This window comes from Mobula hypostoma, chromosome 2 (assembly GCF_963921235.1).
Source record: "Mobula hypostoma chromosome 2, sMobHyp1.1, whole genome shotgun sequence".
NCBI lineage: Eukaryota > Metazoa > Chordata > Chondrichthyes > Myliobatiformes > Myliobatidae > Mobula > Mobula hypostoma.
In genome coordinates, this window is record NC_086098.1 from 97243457 (window position 1) to 97263353 (window position 19897).

General features: G+C 39.9%; 1 protein-coding gene across 2 annotated transcripts in view; it reads right to left on the reverse strand.

Annotated features, from left to right (window-relative positions):
• The window catches only part of LOC134342316 (regulating synaptic membrane exocytosis protein 1-like), a 622982-nt gene that overhangs the window by 207469 nt on the left and 395616 nt on the right, over positions 1–19897 (reverse strand). For both annotated transcript variants that reach the window (XM_063040293.1, XM_063040291.1), the window contains exons 16-18: positions 16297–16368; positions 11666–11819; positions 11242–11367 (exon numbers count right to left, since the gene is read on the reverse strand). In XM_063040293.1, coding sequence (XP_062896363.1) covers positions 11242–11367; positions 11666–11819; positions 16297–16368 — 352 coding nt within the window. The remainder of the gene's footprint in view (positions 1–11241; positions 11368–11665; positions 11820–16296; positions 16369–19897) is intronic.

The following is a 19897-nucleotide window of genomic DNA, read 5'->3' on the forward strand; positions in this document are numbered from 1 at the left end:
AGATGCCACTGACAATGAACAAATCATAATCTTTTCATTGTACGCTTCATGACACAAGCACTTAAAACTTGCAAACTAATGGGCAACCATTAGTTCTTGTGATTAAATATCAGAGAAAATTCATTTAAATGTGTTATGACATTAAATACAGAATTGCCAAATAAAATGATGTTCAATTTAATTTCATTTTTTTACAGACTCATAATATACCCTGAACAGAAGAATACAACCTAAATTACTAGGGAATATAAAAGGATTTCCCTTATTCCTAGACCATCACTCTGGAAATCTAATCTTATTAGGATCAAAACAGTATAGGTAAATTTATTTCCTAACAAAAGCTTTTTGTAAGAATTACTGGTGTAATGGAGAAGGCAATGTAAATTCGGGGACGGCAGGAATGAAGCAAATTTACGAACAGCTCTGTATTTAAACCAATCATGTTCCCTCAGCAACAAAATGTTTAAGAATCCCATGTCCTCAGTTAGGGAAGAGATTAATAACAGTCAATGGTGGGTCTCTAACTCTGTTACACTGGGACAACAGACCAAGATTTAATGACAATTTACCTGCCGAAGGCTACCAACATCTGGATGTTAACTTCGCTGCAGCCCCGAGAAAAGCCCAATAACAAAGAGAATACTGAAAGCATGATTTGAGGAGACATTGTTTTTACTTTCGCATGACAGAGATCATCAGTTAAAATACTGATACATTTAAACTTGTTCTTCTTCAGAACTGTTCTTTTCTGAAATTCATCTGTTAGCAACAAGGTTTTTCTTTCTCCTCAGGAAATACGTTAACGCCTAATTGTAGACTATCACTAAGGACCTTAACTATTTGGGACATGCCCTCCTCTTGTTACTATCTTCAGGGAAGAGGTACAGGAGCATGAACATCCACACTCATGAATTCTGGAACAGTTTCGTCTTTTCCATCATCAGATTTCTGAATGGTCCATAAACCCATTAACACAACTTTGTTATTCCTTTTCTTTACACTACTTATTTATTTTTACAAATTACATTAATTCTATGTTTTTGCACCATACCGATACCACAAAACAACAAATTTCACGTCATAAAAGTTGGTGATAGGAAATCTGATTCCGATTCTATCAGGCTTGCCATTGCAGGAATCAGTTCAGTGAACCTTCGCTGAATTCCTTAGCAAGAACAGCTATAAATAAAGAGACCAAAACTGGACACAATACTCAAGGTGTCACCAAGACCTTGTACAGCTGTATCAATATGTCCATGTTCCCCTACTCAAATCCTATTACTATGAAGGTCAGCATATCATTTGCCTTCTTAATCACCTGCTTCACCTATATGCTTACTTTCAGTGAATGGTGTATGAAGACACCCAGGTGTCATTACATCTCTTTCTTTCCCAATCCCTCATCATTGATAAAATCATCTAACTTCCTGTTATGATTTCCACCAATGTGGATACCTCACATTTATCCACATCTGTCTACTCCCTTATCCTGTTCAAATCAATCTAGAAAATATTACACTTCAGTTACCCTCTGTTTTGCTGCCAGCTTGGGGTGGCTTGGTAGTGCAGAAGTTAGTATAGCACTATTACAGTGACACGTGTTCAATTCTGTCAGGAGTCTATATGTCCTCCCATGACCGCGTGGGTTTCCTTCAGGTATTCTTGTTGCGCCCCCCCCCCCCCCCGATTCCAAAGCAGGTTGACATTTGCAGGTGCCTGTCATAATCCTTGCTGACTTGATTGGCGACAAATGACAAACTTCACTGTATGTTTCGATATTTTGATGTGCATGTGACATCTAAAGCTAATCATTATCTTTATCAACTGTTTTAAATATAAGACCTTTAGTTACTGAACCATTTGTGGGAAGAAATAATGAGAAACTATAACTTTGAAGCCATCTGTTAACCACCTTTGTTTGAAGGGGAATAATCTTAGATTTTCCAGTAAGATGGTGGTAAACTCAGACGTAGTGTCCACTCCAGATCCAATCAAAGATGTATTTGTTCATCTGTATATCACCCCAGCTGCCTCACAGGTGAAGTGTCGCCTCACCTGGAAGGACTGTCTGGGGCCCTGAATGGTGGTGAGGGAGGAAGTGTAAGGGCATGTGTAGCACTTGTTCCGCTTACAAAGATAAGTGCCGGGAGGGAGATTGGTGGGAAGGGATTGGGGGACAAATGGACAAGGGAGCCGCATAGGGAGCGATCCCTACGGAAAGCAAGGGGGGGGGAGGGAAAGATGTGTTTAGTGGTGGGATCCCATTGGAGGTAGCGGAAGTTACAGAGAATTATATGTTGGACCCGGAGGCTGGTGGGGTGGTAGTTGAGGACAAGGGAAACCCTATTCCTAGTGGGGTGACGGGAGGATGGGGTGAGAGCAGATGTGTGTGAAATGGGAGAGATGCGTTTGAGAGCAAAGTTGATGGTGGAGGAAGGGAAGCCCCTTTCTTTAAAAAAGGAGGACATCTCCTTCCCCTGGAATGAAAAGCCTCATCCTGAGAGCAGATGCAGCGGAGACGGAGGAATTGCGAGAAGGGGATGGCATTTTTGTAAGAGACAGGGTGAGAAGAAGAATAGTCCAGATAGCTGTGAGAGTTAGTTGGGGAGTGCTGGTAGTAGGCAGCAATCTCGAGGTCTTGTCAGAGATGTTCGATTGGACTCTTAACTGGGTAACTCAAGGACATCATTTTTTTTTATTTGAAGCCACTCCATGGTTGCTCTGGCAGTGTTCTTTGGGTTGTTTTCCTATTGAGCAATGAATTTCCTCCCCAGTTCAAGCTTCCTGGCAGAGGCTAACAGGTTTTTAACCAGGATCTCTCTGTATTAAGCAACATTCAACTTCCAATCAATCCTGATCAGATTTCTAGTCCCTGCTGCTGAAAAGTATCCCTCCAGCATGATGCTACCTCCACCATACCTTACAGTAGGGGTGATGTGACCTGGCTGATGCAAAGTAATAGATTTACACCAAAAAGTTCCACTTTCGTCTCATCTGACCATAGGACCTTCTTTCACATCTTTACAGTATCTTCTAACTGACACTTTGCAGTCTTTACGGGCAAATATATGCTTTTTCTAGCCAGGGGTTCTTCCTTGTCACCCTTTTTGCCACTCTTCCATAAATACCCATTTTGTGCAAGGCCTCAGAAATATTGGAGTCATGAACTTCAACTCCAGTTAAAGCTATGGACTTCCGTAGCTCACTCAGAATGACTGTTCGCGTCACAGTAGCCTCTCACAAATGCCATTTGTCTCTGGCGACTAAGTTTAGAGGGATGGTCTGACCTAGGGCAGCATAGCTGTGGTTTCACATCTTTTCCACTTTTTCACAATGAAGTGCACTGAGCTTCGAGGTATGTTCAGTGCCTTTGAGATGGTCTGTTCCCCTTCCCCAGATTTGTGCTTCTCTATTATTATTTCTGTGTCTTGCCTTGTATGCTCTTTTACCGTCATTTTGGTTTGGTATGTTGAAAAGCTACCATACTGTTGGACCTTACAGAGAGAGGGGATTATTATTCAGGCAGTCCTCCAATTTTCTACATCAACAAATTGAATGAGTTGGTCAGATAATATACAGTATTGCACCCGAGGAAAGTTGGTGTTGTAATTACACGGGATGAATGCATTTACAGCCTCACAATTTTGGTTTTTAATTTTTAGTAAATTATTGACAGGTTTTGGAATTTTTCTCTTGATTTAACATGATGCACAAAGTTTTATAGGTTAGCTCAAAAATCCTACTTCAACATATTTTAAATTTGGAAAATGGGACAGTAAAATGTAAAAATAGTTGTGGAAGCTGAATACCTTCTCAAGGCACTATACACCTCATATCTGGATTAAATTCCATCTGTCATGTGTCTGTTTGTTTTACCAGATAGTCTATATTATTTAGTGATTATCCTGCTCCCTGTAAACATATTTTGAAACATCCATGAAATTTAAAACACTAATCCTGATTGCTAAATAGAGTTGATTTAAATAACAAAAGGAAAGCAAAATAGGATTTATTTTCTTCTGGTTACATAAATTTATTCTCAGCAAGCTGTAACAGCTTACATTCTAGAGTTTTAATAAAATTAAAATCAAATTTAAACTTAGCCTAATTTACTATGCTTAATTCTAAAGGCAAATTTTTTCCAAGATAAAAACAATTTTTTAAAAGGTGAAGTAGTGAATTTCTAAAATTGTAAGTTTTGAATAAAATTTGAGTTGTAAAACAGTTGTAAAACATCTTCAAACTCCTTGCAGAAGGACTTACCCAATATAAAGAAACTGGCTCAACCCAACCACATTGGTGTTTTCACAATAACAATTTCAAGTCTTTTTTGAATAACATGTAATGTTTTTAAAGTAGTAGAAAGGGGCTTCCCTTCCTCCACCATCAACTCTGCTCTCAAATGCATCTCTCCCATTTCACGCACATCTGCTCTCACCCCATCATCCCGCCACCCCACTAGGGATAGGGTTCCCCTTGATCTCACCTACCACCCCACCAGCCTCCGTGTCCAACATAATTCTCAGTAACTTCCGCTATCTCCAAAGGGATCCCACTACAAAGCACATCTTTCCCTCCCTCCCCTTTCTGCTTTCCGCAGGGATCGCCCCCTACGCGACTCCCCTGTCCATTCGTTCCCCCCCATCCTTTCCCACCGATCTCCCTCCCGGCACTTATCCTTGTAAGTAGAACAAATGCTACACCTGCCTTTACACTTCCTCCCTCACCACCATTCAGGGCCCCAGACAGTCCTTCCAGGTGAGGCGACACTTCACCTGTGAGACGGTTGGTGTGATATACTGCATCTGGTGCTCCTGGTGTGGCCTGCTATATATTGGTGAGACCCGATGCAGACTGGGAGACTGTTTTGCTGAACACCTACACTCTGTCCACCAAAGAAAGCAGGATTTCCCAGTGGTGACACATTTTAATTCCATGTCCCATTCCCATTCTGATATGTCAATCCATGGCCTCCTCTACTGTCAAGACGAAGCCACACTCAGGTCGGAGGAACAACACCTTATATTCCGTCTGGGTAGCCTCCAATCTGATGGCATAAGCACTGATTTCTCTAACTTCCGTTAATGCCCCTCCTCCCCTTCTTACCCCATTCCTTATTTATTTTTATTCCCCCCTCTTTTTTTCTTCTCTCTGTCCCTCTCACAATCACTTCTTGCCTGCTCTCTATCTTCCTCTGGGCTCCACTCCCCTTTTCTTTCTCCCTGGGCCTCCTGTCCCATGATCCTCCCCCTTCTCCAGCTCTGTACCCCTTCTGCCAATCAACTTTCCAGCTCTTAGCTTCTTCCCTCCTCCTCTTGTCTTCTCCTATCATTTCCGATCTCCCCCTCCCCGTCCCACTTTCAAATCTTGTTATTTGGCCATACCATCTCAGTTTCCTCTTCTTTACTGTGGACAGTAGATCTCTATAGTGTCTCATATGCTGGGTGATGGTTCTTTGTACTTCATCGTTTTTTAGACAAGATTTGTATAGGAGACGCTGAGGAACCTTTTGAAGCATCTCATTGCTACTGCCTGGATCTTCTTTTGCAGTTCTGCTGTCAAAGTCCACGATTTGCATGCATTTAAGAAGATGGAGAGCTTAAGTGCATGCAGGAGTTTCAACTTGGATCTGAGAGTGATGTTATTGTCTCTCCAGATTGGTTTTAGTTTAGCCAGTGTTGCTGTTGTTTAGACTGTCCTTGCAAGGACTTCAGGTTTTGATCCTTCTTGGTTGATGATGATGCCAAGATACTTGAACCATTTGACAGTCTCTAGTTCTTGTCCACAGACTGTGATTTTTGTTGTGATTGGCTCCTCACTGTTTCTCATCAGCTTGGTTCTCTCTGTGCTGATCTCCATGCAATATCTGGTAGATGTATTGCCCAGACATTTCACAAGGCAGGCCAGTTTATCCTCACTTCCTGCCAGCCCATCAATGTCATTGGTGAACCTGAGGTTGGTTATGGACTGTCCTCCAATGCTGACTTGCTGATACGGTCTTCCAGAGCATCAGATATTATTGGCTCCAGGAAAACATTGAAAAGCAAGGGTGAAAAGGAGGCAGCCTTGTCGGATTCCAACTGATATGTGGGACCACTCTCCAACCATTCCTTGATCAAGTTTTGCACTGCTAGCTTTGGTGTAGAGCTGCTTGATGGTTTGGATCAGCTTCTGGCTCATGTTGTAGCTCTTCATTGTGGTCCAGAGTACATTACACCACACCCTGTTGAATGCCTTCTTGAAGTCGAAGAACACGTGGAAGATGTCCTGATTTTGGTTGTATTTCTCACTCAGTACTCAGAGGCTGAATATTTGGTCTATTGTATTTCTCCCACTCATGAATCAGATGACTCAGGTGTTTGTCTTAAATATCATGAGAGTGCCTTCATACTCTATGCACTCTGGCAATGTATTTCAGATTCCAACCACCTAAGGAGTGAAAACATTCTTCCTCAAATCCCTCCTAAATTTGTTGTCCCTCATTCTAAGCCCTCTAGTTTCAGATACCCCTGCAATTGGGAACAGTTTCCTAATTGCCCTGTAATTCTCTAGCCTCCTCCACTCCAAGGAAAATGAACCGCACCTATGAGTCTTTCTTCGTAATTAAATATTTCATCTCAGGCAAAATCCTGATAAATCTCTGCACCTTTTCCAATGCAATCATGTTTTCCTTTAAGGTGAAGAGCTGTACACAGCTCTCCAGTTGTAGCCTAACCAATGTTTTATAATGTTAAATCAAAATCTCTCTGCATTTAAATTCTATGCTTCAGTAAATGAAGGCAAAGATTCAATTTTTTTTTAGCCACTTTATTTAAATATTTCAGTCAGAGCCACAGGAATATCTTGTCTTGCCTTCCTTAGCAGTCTGGGATACATCTCATCAGACTTTTCAGACTTATCCATCTTTAAGCATGCTAAGCTATCGAATACCTCTTTAATAACATGTCCTACAGTTCTATTACTCCACCCCAATCTCAACAACAAGGTTTCCAGCATCTGCAAAATATTTTGTAACTCAATCCCTCCTGTAGACAGGAAGTGGTGATGAGCTGCTGAAGGAAAAAGTGCTAATACATGAGGTTAAAAAGCACAATCTCCCCTCCCTATTTCACCCATCACAGCTCTCTAACTAGACTGTGACTCCTCTGCCATCTCAGATACAGTGTTGCTGTACTCACAAGCTCCAGCATCCTTATTGGGTGTAGGCAGCTCAGCATCCAAAGCATGGGAGCAAACTTACACCCTTTCTGCCATTAAAGTGTGGTTACCACATACCTGGAGGGCTGTTGTAGCAGGAGTTAATACCTCGAACTTGCCTTCTTTGTCTTCTGAAGAGTACCCCAGAATACAGTGATTGCTATCATGAATTGGTACCGAAGAAAAATAAGGCAATGTGCTTTAATGATTACTGCCGGTGGCTCAGACATCCACCACCATGAAGTGCTTCGAGAGGCTGGTCATGCCATCTATTAACTCCAGCCTTCCAGACAACCTCCACCCACTGCAATATACGTATTCCATAGCAAATGTCATCTCACCGGCCCTAAACTCATCTCTGGAGCATGAGGACAGTAAAGACACCTATGTTAGGCTGTTGTTTATATACTTCAGCTCCACCTTAAATTGTGTAATTTGCAAACTGTTAGGCATCTGACTTAATACCTCCCTTTGCAACTGGATCCTTGACTCCCTGTCCAACAGACTGCAATTAATAAGGACAGGACACAACAGCTCCACCACAATTCTCAATATCATGTGCCCTACAAGGCTGTTTCCTCACCAACTCCTTTACTCCCTACACATTCATGACTACGTGGGCAGATTCTGCTCAAACTCCATCCACAAGTTTGTAGATGACACCATCATAGTGGGCTGAATATCTGAAATAATGATGAGTTGCAGTACCGGAAGGAGATACAGAACCGAATGGTATGGTGTCATGACAACGACCTTTCCCTCAATGTCAGCAAAACAAATGAGCTGGGCATTGACCATTGAAAAGGGGTGGAGGGGTGATGTACATAATCCTATTTCTATCAATACTGCTGAGTCAAGAGGGCTGAAGACTTCAAGTTTATAAGAGTAAACATCAGCAATGGCCTGCCTTGGTCCAACCATGCAGGCACATGGCCAAGAAAGTGCACCAGTTCCTCTACTTCTTCTGGGGGCCTAAAGAAATTTGCCATGTCCCCTGTGACCCCACTAATATTAATAGGTACACCACAGGAAGCATCCTATCTGGATGTATTATAGTTTGCTATGGAAACTGCTCTGCCTGAGTCTGCAAGAGAATTGTGGACAGAGTCCAACACACATGGAAACCAGACTCCCCTCCATAGACTCTGTTAATACTTACCTGCTTCAGTAAAACAGCCAACATAATTAAATACCTCATCCACCTTGGATATTCCCTTTTCTCCCCCTACCCATCATGCAGAAGATACCAAAGCTTGAAAGCACATACCACCCAGGCACAAAGATAGTACCTACCCCACTGTTATAAGACTATTGAACAGTTCCCTACTAGAGTAAGATAGATTGTGAGCTCAAGATTCTATGTTGTTATGACCTTGCACCTTCTTGTTTGCCGGCACTGTTCTCTGAAGTTATAACCCTTCATTCTGTACTCCATTATTGTTTTCCCTTGTACTACCTCAATGCACTGATGTGATGAAATGATCTGTATGAATGGGTTGCAAAACCAAATTTTCATCATACCTCGTTTAACTTAACAATAACAAGTGGATTTACAGTTTATTACATAAGGTGATAGAAAGGAAAGTTAGAATTTTCTTGCTGTAATTTGCTTTCTGTTTCTAATACAATCCACATAGCCCTTGCTGCTCTTCACCTCCTTTTTTCAATTTGAGATCAGTTTCAATGGCTAATATTTCCAGTCTCCGTATTTCAAATATCCTTTTGCCGAATCACCCACTGATTGAAATAGAGCAGTCATCAGTATTCAGCAGATACAGAGGGCACACATCAAGCTACAGTAACGTAGTTAGGTCCAGACTATGACAGTCTTGTTAGGTATAGTTAATAACCTTTGTTAACTTTATTTTGGGAAAAAGGCAGGAACACCAATCTCGGTTGTTTTTATTCTTTGCATAGTCACTCCTGCTGCATGTGACAAGATTGAAAATTGATTTAGCTCTCCAATACAAAGGATATTTTGGAAAGTTTATGCCTTTGGTAGACTCATCCCAGTAAGCAGCAAATGGGGATGAGAAAAACATTACTGGATTCCACTAGATCAGAGTGAAAGTAAGATGAGAAATGAATTAAGAAAGCTTCACAGGTGAGACCAAGCAGCCTCCTCAAAAGCATGGAGAAAGGCGGCCATCAGAAACATCTAGGTTGGTTGCAACTACCTTTGAAGCTCGTACTGAATCAAAATGCATAAGGAAAATATAAAACCCAAAAGAAATAAATTAAGAAGATGCACTTGTACTCCATGTTGAAAAATGAGTATCCTAAGTGGAGAGCGAAGATTAATAACACAGGCCTTCCAAGTCATGATACAAGGGAAGAGAGAAAATAAATTGAGGTTATTATAGATAAAAGGAGAAAGAGCAAACAGAGTTTGAGAACATGCATCATAGGTTTGGGGTTTCAGGAGAAGATAAAGGTCAACTGTGAAAGATTAGATTTTTCATCATCCACCAAAAAAAATGGTGCTGAACACTGCCAGTTGTAAATTATTAAGTAATTCAGACACTTAATACCTAATCAGTAATGTGTATGGGATATGGGACTACAGTCAATGGGATATCCTGAATCTTGTGAAAATTGTGATCAAGAATTTATCTTCTGCATGAATAGCATCTGTGGACACAAGAAGAAGCAAGAAATGACAGCAAAGGAATTCAAGTCAAATTAAATACAATATGTTAAACAAAGAAATGGAAAGAAAGATTGGATGAAGGAGAAAAGACAATGAAAAGGAAATGAGACAGAAAGGAAATGGAAGGAAAAATAAGTAATTTAAAGAATATCCAGGAGATTTTACTACAGGTAAATTGGTCCCTCAACACCACTTCTTTGGTCAAGAAAGCAAAGCGTCTCCACTTTTTGAGGAGATTGAGTCGAGCAAGGGACCCCCCCACCCATTCAAACAAATTTTTACAGGAGCACCATTGAGAGTGAGCTGACCAACTACATCACACCATCTGGTCTAGGAATTGTAAGGCATCTGACCGCAAGTCCCTACAAAAGATTGTGAGGACTGCTTGGAGGATCATTGGGGTATCCCCTCCATCCATCACAGATATTTATCAGGAATGTTGTGTACACAAGGCTCTTTGCATTTTCAATGATCCCTTTCATCTGTCCAACAAGCTCTTTGATCCCCAACCATCAGGCAGGAGATACTGTAGCAGTGGGACAAGAATATTTAGGATGTGAAAAAGTTTATTCCCGCAGGCCGTAAAACTACTGAACTCCCTGCCATGGCCCAGGTCTCATCACACATGAAGCATCAGTAGCATTATACTGTTTATTTTTTAACTTGACACAAATGCACCTTATTATTTATTAATTTACTAGTGGTAATATTACTTTATGAGTTATGTATGTGAGTTATATGTAGTGTGTTGTACACCTTGGTCTGGAGGAATGTTGTTTCATTTGGTGGTATACATGTGTACAGTTGAATGACAATAAACTCAAACTTATGGTGTGAGTGGGTTCCCATATGTGATGTTCTCCCTGATATTGTTTAATACTAACTTTCTGTGCTTGTGAAATTAACCTTGACAAATTTTCTTGAAACCCAGTCAGAAACTGACAATGTCCTTTCCATTTCTATGAGTCTCCTAATGAAATGCTCGTAAATCATATGGAAATTTACATTATGGTATTTTCTTTCTCATCTCTCTTTTAACCACAATGTTAAGGTACTGCATTAATTTGCCATTATTTTCCCAGCAATTCCTTGCCTATTGTGTGCTAAGTCTCTATTCTGATGCGGTTAATTAGCTGGCTATGTGAGTCAGAAGGTCAGTCAGAAAATATCGGTAGAGCTCAGAACAAAAACAGAGACAGAGTTCAGAGGGGAATGGCCATGAAATAATTCAGCTGGCAAATAATTCAGATATTTTCCATTTTAGTCACCTCTATTGGAGAGATGACGTTTTCGATCAGTGGAATTACTTACAAACACCACTAAAATGAAAACTATTACAAAATGTTGATCAAGATGCTGAACAAGAGCACTGGGAAAATTGATGAACACTGTACCTGTCTCTTTCATATGTGTAATGAGTGTCTAACTCCCTGGGTCTGCGCTCGATGGGACTGCGTGAGACAGCTTGATATCGTGTGGGAGAGCGAGACCGTCTGCTCTGATGGATCTCATCGAGACTCCTATGAGAAAAGATCTACAGGTTAGTTGAGGGTTGTTAAGACTACACTTCAAGTGAAAACGTTCTCTCAACATCTTTTATCTCAAGAGAAAACAATTTAGTGCAAGGAAGTCACAGAAGCACTAAACCCACTATTGGTTATCACAGTGTCTTTTTGTCCAATGATTTTGAAATTCCATGAAAGAAATTGTAGTTTTCCAACAAAACAGATTAACAATTTTGTAAAACAAAGGTTTTATATGATTCTTCCTGTCCATAGTTTAATAAATTGAAACTAGCAGCAAGAACAAGAAACACACCTCTGTAGTGGGACACTGGGTAATCGTGACCGGGTCCTGCCCTGGTCGTCACCACGGTGAGGAGAGACAGAACGTGAACGATGATGCGGGCTTCTCTGCTGATCTGGTACTGTTAGTGTACTTGCTCTACTTTCTCTACTGCTAACCCTATAATCTGTTGGTTAAGATGCCAAAAATAAAAGTACAATGTAAGTTTTAATATTTGTATGCAAGAATATTAATCAATATGAGCAATGTTGCAACTGTAAAGATGAACTTCAATGAAACAAGAAATTAAAAGCGTGATTCCATGCCAACAGCATTTTCACCCTCTCTTTAGCTCATCACTTTTAATCTTTAAATCATGAGACGTTCTTTGAAATGCATGCAAACAAAACAACCTACATTCAAATTAGATTGTCAAGGGGCTGGCCTAGTTGTTTGATATTTATTGTGCAATATTATGATTAAAAACAATTGGAAAGCCATCAACTTGGACACATGGACAAGTCCAGAGGCCATGCAAATGTCTACAGTAGGTTAAAGCAAAGCCATGCAGGTTGCAGTCAATTGGATATTTTGTGTCTATGACTATGTGCTGCTCTATAGCACTTCACCTGTGGAGCTCAAGCAGGAAGGCACTTAGGGAATAAGTGGAATCCAAATATTTACTTAAAAGAGTCCAAATATCATCTGCTCCATTGAAGTACATAACTAATCTTGTTGACTGATAGTTTAGCCTCAAATAGTACAGGCAAGCCACAAAAAAAGTATTTTAGCACTGTCAGAACATGGCCATCAACTCTGTCACAAAGCAACATTCTTTCCAAACAGAGTCTTAGATATTATAAAATGCAATTTATTTTGAGAAGCATTAAGCGAACATAACACAGAAAATAAATGAATACAGTATTTCTCCTCTGTCAGGTGGAAAGGGCATAAGCCAGCACTAATTCCAAAATACTCTGAATGTGAGTACAGGAATTTCACTCCCAATTTTGTTTGGCAGCTAATTAAATAGGAAGACAAGGTATGTTACCAAGCAACATCCTCAGCAATCAAAATCAATGGCTCTTAAATTATTCATTTTGTCTTTTGACAATTGGAACACTTGCAATAATTAAGAGCTTACTATGTAATGTTCCTCAATTTTCCTGAAACAGAAAGTGACATGACGTTCTAAAGCTGGATTCTTTAGCGAAGAGTAAATGTAATATGGTGATAGAAATTGATCAGAATAATTGCTCAATCTGTTGAAGGGTTAACAGGACAAGCAAGGCAAGCCAACATAAGCTAAAAATTGTAGGAGACTGGATAGACTTGATTTTCTAATTAGCTTTAATCTCAATAAAAAAATTGGCTTTAACATTTTAACAATGAGAATCAGAACATTTAGGCTAATCTATTTAAATAAAGAGTAAGAAACTTGCAAATGAGCAACTCAGCAAGACCATAATCAAAATGCATTGAGATTTGTTTCTGGAAATTGAAAGGATTCAGGGATGCTGTGCGAAGGAAGATAAATAGGGCTGGTTTATTTTAAAAAAGGCAATTTTATTTGGTATTTTTATTTTCAATCACTCATTTGCTTAATCTCTTAATGTTTTACTTAATAATTTGTTGTTCTTTATTCTCATTGAGCAGAAAATTGTCAAATCTCTTCCCTGTGCCCCTGCATTGATCACCTATGGAGTAGGGTATAGAGTGGGATACCAGAGGATTCTCAAGCAGAAAACAAAAATCAATTCTTAAAACCATAATTAATGAAAAATGAAACAGACAACATAAAGCAGAATGTTTAGCTTTTTAAATTCTTTAATCTAAAGATTATTTTTATGTAGAATTTAATTGCAGAATTTCGTTGCTTTGTTAAAGCCTTAAGCTCTAAAGTTTTAACCTAATAAGTTCCATTAAAATTGCTATTCAAATATCACTTGACACCATTGTTTTTGCATGAGGCATGTTGCCTTTTTACTTCCAATGTGGATTACTAGTTTTATTGTGGTACTTTTTAATTTCTGTGTACAAATGACTGATTTGCCTTCGTAAAAAAATGATAGCATACTGTTAATTTTATTGAGTTGTGAGCAAATAGATTTTTTGACAAAAACTAGATACAAAGTTTTCTTATGATAAACAATCTTATTGTTTGCTGATCCGAATTGCAGACAAATTGTAACCGAAAATTCAGCAAGTCTAATTACATGTTTTTAAAATTCTGCACTTTGAAAGCAAGTTTGACTTAACTGAATGTGCAATTTAATTATGTGCTAAATTATTTTTTAACTTTATAGTTTTCATGTATATTTTTCATGTATGGGTCATTTAGCGAGGCTTTACTAATCATGTGGACAAGGATAATAGATTACAGGAACATGTGACGATATCTTCCTCAAACCTATCTCTATCTTTCAAGATTTCATATCTTAACTGAGGCCTCGCAGTAAGTGCATAATCATGACTACTCATTTTGTATACAATGTCTTATGAAAATGTCCTGAATTCTTTCTTGGACATAAAGTTAAATAAACCCAAAACAGAAATCTATTTTTATATTCCGTGCCTATTCTGGTATCTGTCCCCCACTTTTCCTTCGCTACATCGACGACTGCATTGGCGCTGCTTCCTGCACGCATGCAGAACTCGTTGACTTTATTAACTTTGCCTCCAACTTTCACCCTGCCCTCAAGTTTACCTGGTCCATTTCCGACACCTCCCTCCCCTTTCTAGATCTTTCTGTCTCTGTCTCTGGAGACAGCTTATCCACTGATGTCTACTATAAGCCTACTGACTCTCACAGCTATCTGGACTATTCCTCTTCTCACCCTGTCTCTTGCAAAAACGCCATCCCCTTCTCGCAATTCCTCTGTCTCCGCCGCATCTGCTCTCAGGATGAGGCTTTTCATTCTAGGACGAGGGAGATGTCTTCATTTTTTAAAGAAAGGGGCTTCCCTTCCTCCACTATCAACTCTGCTCTTAAACGCATCTCCCCCATTTCACGTACATCTGCTCTCACCCCATCCTCCCACCACCCCACTAGGAATAGGGTTCCCCTGGTCCTCACCTACCACCCCACCAGCCTCCGGGTCCAACATATTATTCTCCGTAACTTCCGCCACCTCCAACGGGATCCCACCACTAAGCACATCTTTCCCTCCCCCCATCTCTCTGCATTCCACAGGGATCGCTCCCTACACAACTCCCTTGTCCATTCGTCCCCCCCATCCCTCCCCACTGATCTCCCTCCTGGCACTTATCCGTGTAAGCGGAACAAGTGCTACACATGCCCTTACACTTCCTCCCTTACCACCATTCAGGGCCCCAAACAGTCCTTCCAGGTGAGGCATCACTTCACCTGTGAGTCGACTGGGGTGATATACTGCGTCCGGTGCTCCCGATGTGGCCTTTTATATATTGGTGAGACCCGACGCAGACTGGGAGACCGCTTTGCTGAACATCTACGCTCTGTCCGCCAGAGAAAGCAGGATCTCCCAGTGGCCACACATTTTAATTCCACATCCCATTCCCATTCTGACATGTCTATCCACGGCCTCCTCTACTGTAAAGATGAAGCCACACTCAGGTTGGAGGAACAACACCTTATATTCCGTCTGGGTAGCCTCCAACCTGATGGCATGAACATTGACTTCTCTAACTTCCGCTAGGCCCCACCTCCCCCTCGTACCCCATCTGTTACTCATTTTTATGCACACATTCTTTCTCTCACTCTCCTTTTTCTCCCTCTGTCCCTCTGAATATACCTCTTGCCCATCCTCTGGGTCACCCCCCCCCCCATCTTTCTTCCCGGACCTCCTGTCCCATGATCCTCTCGTATCCCCTTTTGCCTATCACCTGTCCAGCTCTCGGCTCTATCCCTCCCCCTCCTGTCTTCTCCTATCATTTTGCATCTCCCCCTCCCCCTCCAGCTTTCAAATCCCTTACTCACTCTTCCTTCAGTTAGTCCTGACGAAGGGTCTCGGCCTGAAACGTCGACTGCGCCTCTTCCTATAGATGCTGCTTGGCCTGCTGTGTTCACCAGCAACTTTGATGTGTGTTGCTTGAATTTTCAGCATCTGCAGAATTCCTGTTGTTTCTATTTTTATATTGTTCACTTGTAAGTTTATGTAGGTCACTGAGTTCAATCAGATGTGAAACTACTTAGCTATTTTATTTCAACACGAATTTACATCAGTTCATGCCTTCCAAAATGTGCTGCAATATTATGATGTGATTATTGTACTAATGCCACTAATCTGGAAGTTGATGAAAATAACCTTTTCTTTAAAAGTCATTATTGTAATACTCAAATTCAATTGCTTTAGTTAAAAATTACGTCAGCCCAATCAGTAGTCATCTGTGCACTGTCAAATGTACATTTACACATTTTAAAGTAATAAGCACCATCTTCAGTGTGAAATAAATGCTTCTTAAGCAGTGAATTTAATAGAATGATTATTATTGTTTGTATATATTAAATATCAGCTAACAAAGGTGTGCTTTCACATATCTAATTATTATATTTATTATGGTTGGTAGATAGATGTTATCTGCTCCTGGAAATATTACTGACCTCCTGCTAGAGCCCCACATCAAAAGCAATTCTAAATGCAGATAGCATTCATAGATTAGAACATAATCTGCCCCCCACCCACCTGCTGAGACCACTCCAATACCATCATCAACATCATAATCTGAGATGTCACTATCACTGATTCGCTGAGATCCTGGTTAGTGATGGAACAAACAGACAAAACAACTGTGTGTGTGGACTCATTAACAGTTACTTTAAAATCAGAAAAGCTTTAAAGAATAAACATGTTATATGAACAAGTCACCTAGAAAATTAAAAATTGAGTTATTCTATACTTGTAGCAATACAATATTTTATTGGCTCTTTTTAACACAGAGTAAATCAGTTCAGATGAAATGAATAAGAAACATGCATTTAGCCAGTCATGGTATTTTATTTTGTAAACTGAAATTAAGAAAAAATAATTAAACTTTAACCATACATGACAAATGACCAACAGCATTCTTACTACAGAGCCTTACTCACTGGGCGAATATTCTGAGACACTGTGTTATGCTCGGGTATGCACAGCTCAAGATTTTTCATCCACTTATGATGTAAAAAATTGTGGAGGATACTCACAGAAATTCCCAATACTTGGTTGCAGTAGGTAAGGCTCCATAGCAGGACAGTACACTGTGAAATGTATTTTAACACCTGCAGTAACTTAAAATTTTGTTCTTGTTGCATGAGATTGGTGATTAATAATACCAGATTTGCACTGCATGCTGAGACAGCAATATAAATCAAAACAAATGAAGTATGAATGTAGTTATTGACATAATTTGAGTCAGCTATTGTTTATGCATAATTTCAATTATTATTATTTTGTTATAATGCTTACTCCCTTTTAAAATGTAAACTCTATTACAGTGTCATTTAGTCAGGGAATGGCACTTGTGTTGCATATGAAAAAACAAGGATTCCTCCTTGATAAATGCCAAAATAGTATGGAAATTCCGACAGGTATGTGGTAATGGCTTGGCTGTATCTGAATGGACATCATTAAAATGAGAAACCAGTGAAGAAATATTTTCCTCTTTACAGACCTGTCATTTCCTTTTTCCCAAATTAAGTAAGTGGGCTGAGGGTTATGTGATAAGAGGATGCAGCTGGTACCAGCAAGGAATGGAAAAGTACTGGGGTGATATTAATTTTAAAGGGTATAAAAACGGGGCATTTACTTTTGCGCAGTGGGAAAGCTTTGCCATGGGTTAGGTCATGGCTGGTGTTAGTGTTAATGCAGAGGCAGAGAGAGAGGGGGAAGGAGGGGGAGAGGGGTGGAGGGGGAGAAAGGAGGAGAAAGGGAGAGAGTCTGACATTGCAGAGGCCGGCTTGTTTAGTGGATGATAAGTATTATTTTGATTTCTGTGCTGCTACTACTATAGACATTTGTTTTCCTTTCTATATTGCATTTGTACTAGTTCTAATAAAGTGTTTTCTTGTGATCTTGAACATGTATGTTCTGTCTCCTTGGTTTGCGAACGCAAATGCAAATACTCAAAGCTGCATCAGAAAAGAATACAGAATGAATTTTATAATAATCTTCACTTCATCTGGAAATGCACAGAGATCATCAGTTTGCAGCAGGTAATCTTTCAATATTAATCCGGAATGATCTGTGGGGATTTCCATTATACCCCATTTTAGGCATTTAATCCTCCTCAAAAATGTAGTGGAAGTTTTGTGCTGTATAAATATTTAGCATGCTTGTTACAGTCATTTGGTGACAGTTTTGATGCATTCCAGGTATGATTAGGCAGGGTGAACACATTTTCATGAAAAGGAAATCATTTTGAAAAATCTGACATAAATTGTGGTATTTACAAACCAGAATGACTGTACTGAAATACTGACACACATTTTCAAAATTCAGAACGTTGAGGAAATTTGATTTTATTTAAGTTAGAGCTCAGGCTACCCTGTTAAGTTATTCTTTACACTGATTACCTAGATTTTAAAGAGGTATTTGAGAAGTTATCACACAAAAATTTTGGGTACATTAAAAAGGGGCATTCAAGAGTTTGGGATGGACACTGGCAAAATGGCAAAAATCAGAGTAGGAATACATTGGTCATTTTCAGCTTTACATGCTGGACTGGTGAGGTTCCCTTAAGGTCTGCATTGGCCATCGCATTAGCCCTATGATTAGTGCAGCTGAGTCATGGTTCCAGTGTTTGATACTAACCCCCAGTGCTATCAATGTGTATAATTTCCTTGTAACCACATGGGTTTCCCCAGGTGCTCCAATTCCTTCCCACATCCCAAAGATGAGCTGCCTGTTAGGTTATCAGGCTTCTGTAAATCACTTCTTACACAGTGCCTGCTGGGAGAACTGGGGTATGTAATGGGCAAGTAGACAGTGTAGGCTACAGGTAACATATGGGAGAATGAGATTGATGGGATTGATCTGAAAGCCAACATAGACCCAGTTAACTGAATAGTATCCCTCTGTTGTAAGAGAATATAAAAACAATTATAAAACTGAAGTATGAAAATATGCCCCTAAACAATGTGCAGCAACAGTAATGATTATAATTTAAAAAGGATGTGTAGCACATCCAAAGGTAGAAAATTAAGGAGGCCACAGTGATTCTGTTCAGAGCTGTAGTACCATGAGCTTTTCATTACAGAAGAATGCCAATAGAATCACTTGGCAATAAGCAACGTATGAAAAAATGTATCTGACTTTCAGGATTCAAGTATCAGCAACATGGACAGCATTTACTTCCCATCCTTAATTGTCTTAAAAAAATGGTCTTGGGCCTATACAGACGTACAGCACGGAAGGATGTGCACAGATTCCACACCAACTATCTGCACTAATCCCACATTAATCCCTTCTTTTCTTTCATTCACCCCACATTCTAATCAACTCCTCCCAGATTCTACCAGTTACTTACACATGGTGTAACCTACCAACCCACAGTTTTGGAATATGGGTGGAAAAAGCATGGATAAAAACCATATGGTTCCAGGGAGAACATGCAAACTCCACATAAGTGCTGCCTTCTTAAAACACTGTTGTCAAGTGGGCTGCTTTTCACTATAAAGATTAATTCTACTTTTATTTTATAAAGCACTATCACAGAATCACTGCAGCACAATGGAATCGTTTAGTTCACTTTCCCTTCAGCTATGTTAATTACTTTCCCTCAAGTTGGTATCTACTTTCTCAAAAAGCTGCGGGTTCTAGATAATGACCAATTTTTGATTCTGGAGATTATATCTCAAAACCTCCCCAGGTCTTTTGCCATCACTTTTAATTTGTGTCCCCCGATCCTTAAATCTGACTGGAACAACTTCACTCAGTTTTATCTAATGAAAACAAACAAACCTATGAACCAGCATTAAGCTGGGTGTCAAGATCTTCCATGTTTTAACCAACCCTCCCTCAATCTTCAAAATCTATCATTATTTAGTACACCTTTATTAAACCTCTTCTCAAATAATGTTGCTCCAAAGAGAATAACTCCAGATTCTCTGGTAGTACAGTGCAGCATAAACCCTGCTTATCCCTGCTTCACAGCACCTCTAAAGCTTGATGACTCAAGATGGATGCATTGGTCTTGAATTGCTGCATTTTAAAGTTGAGCATAACCTCACCAGTTTTGTACTCTATAACTCTGTGAAGCTCAGAATTCCAGGTGTTTTATTGAATATTGTCTTCATATGGTCTCCTC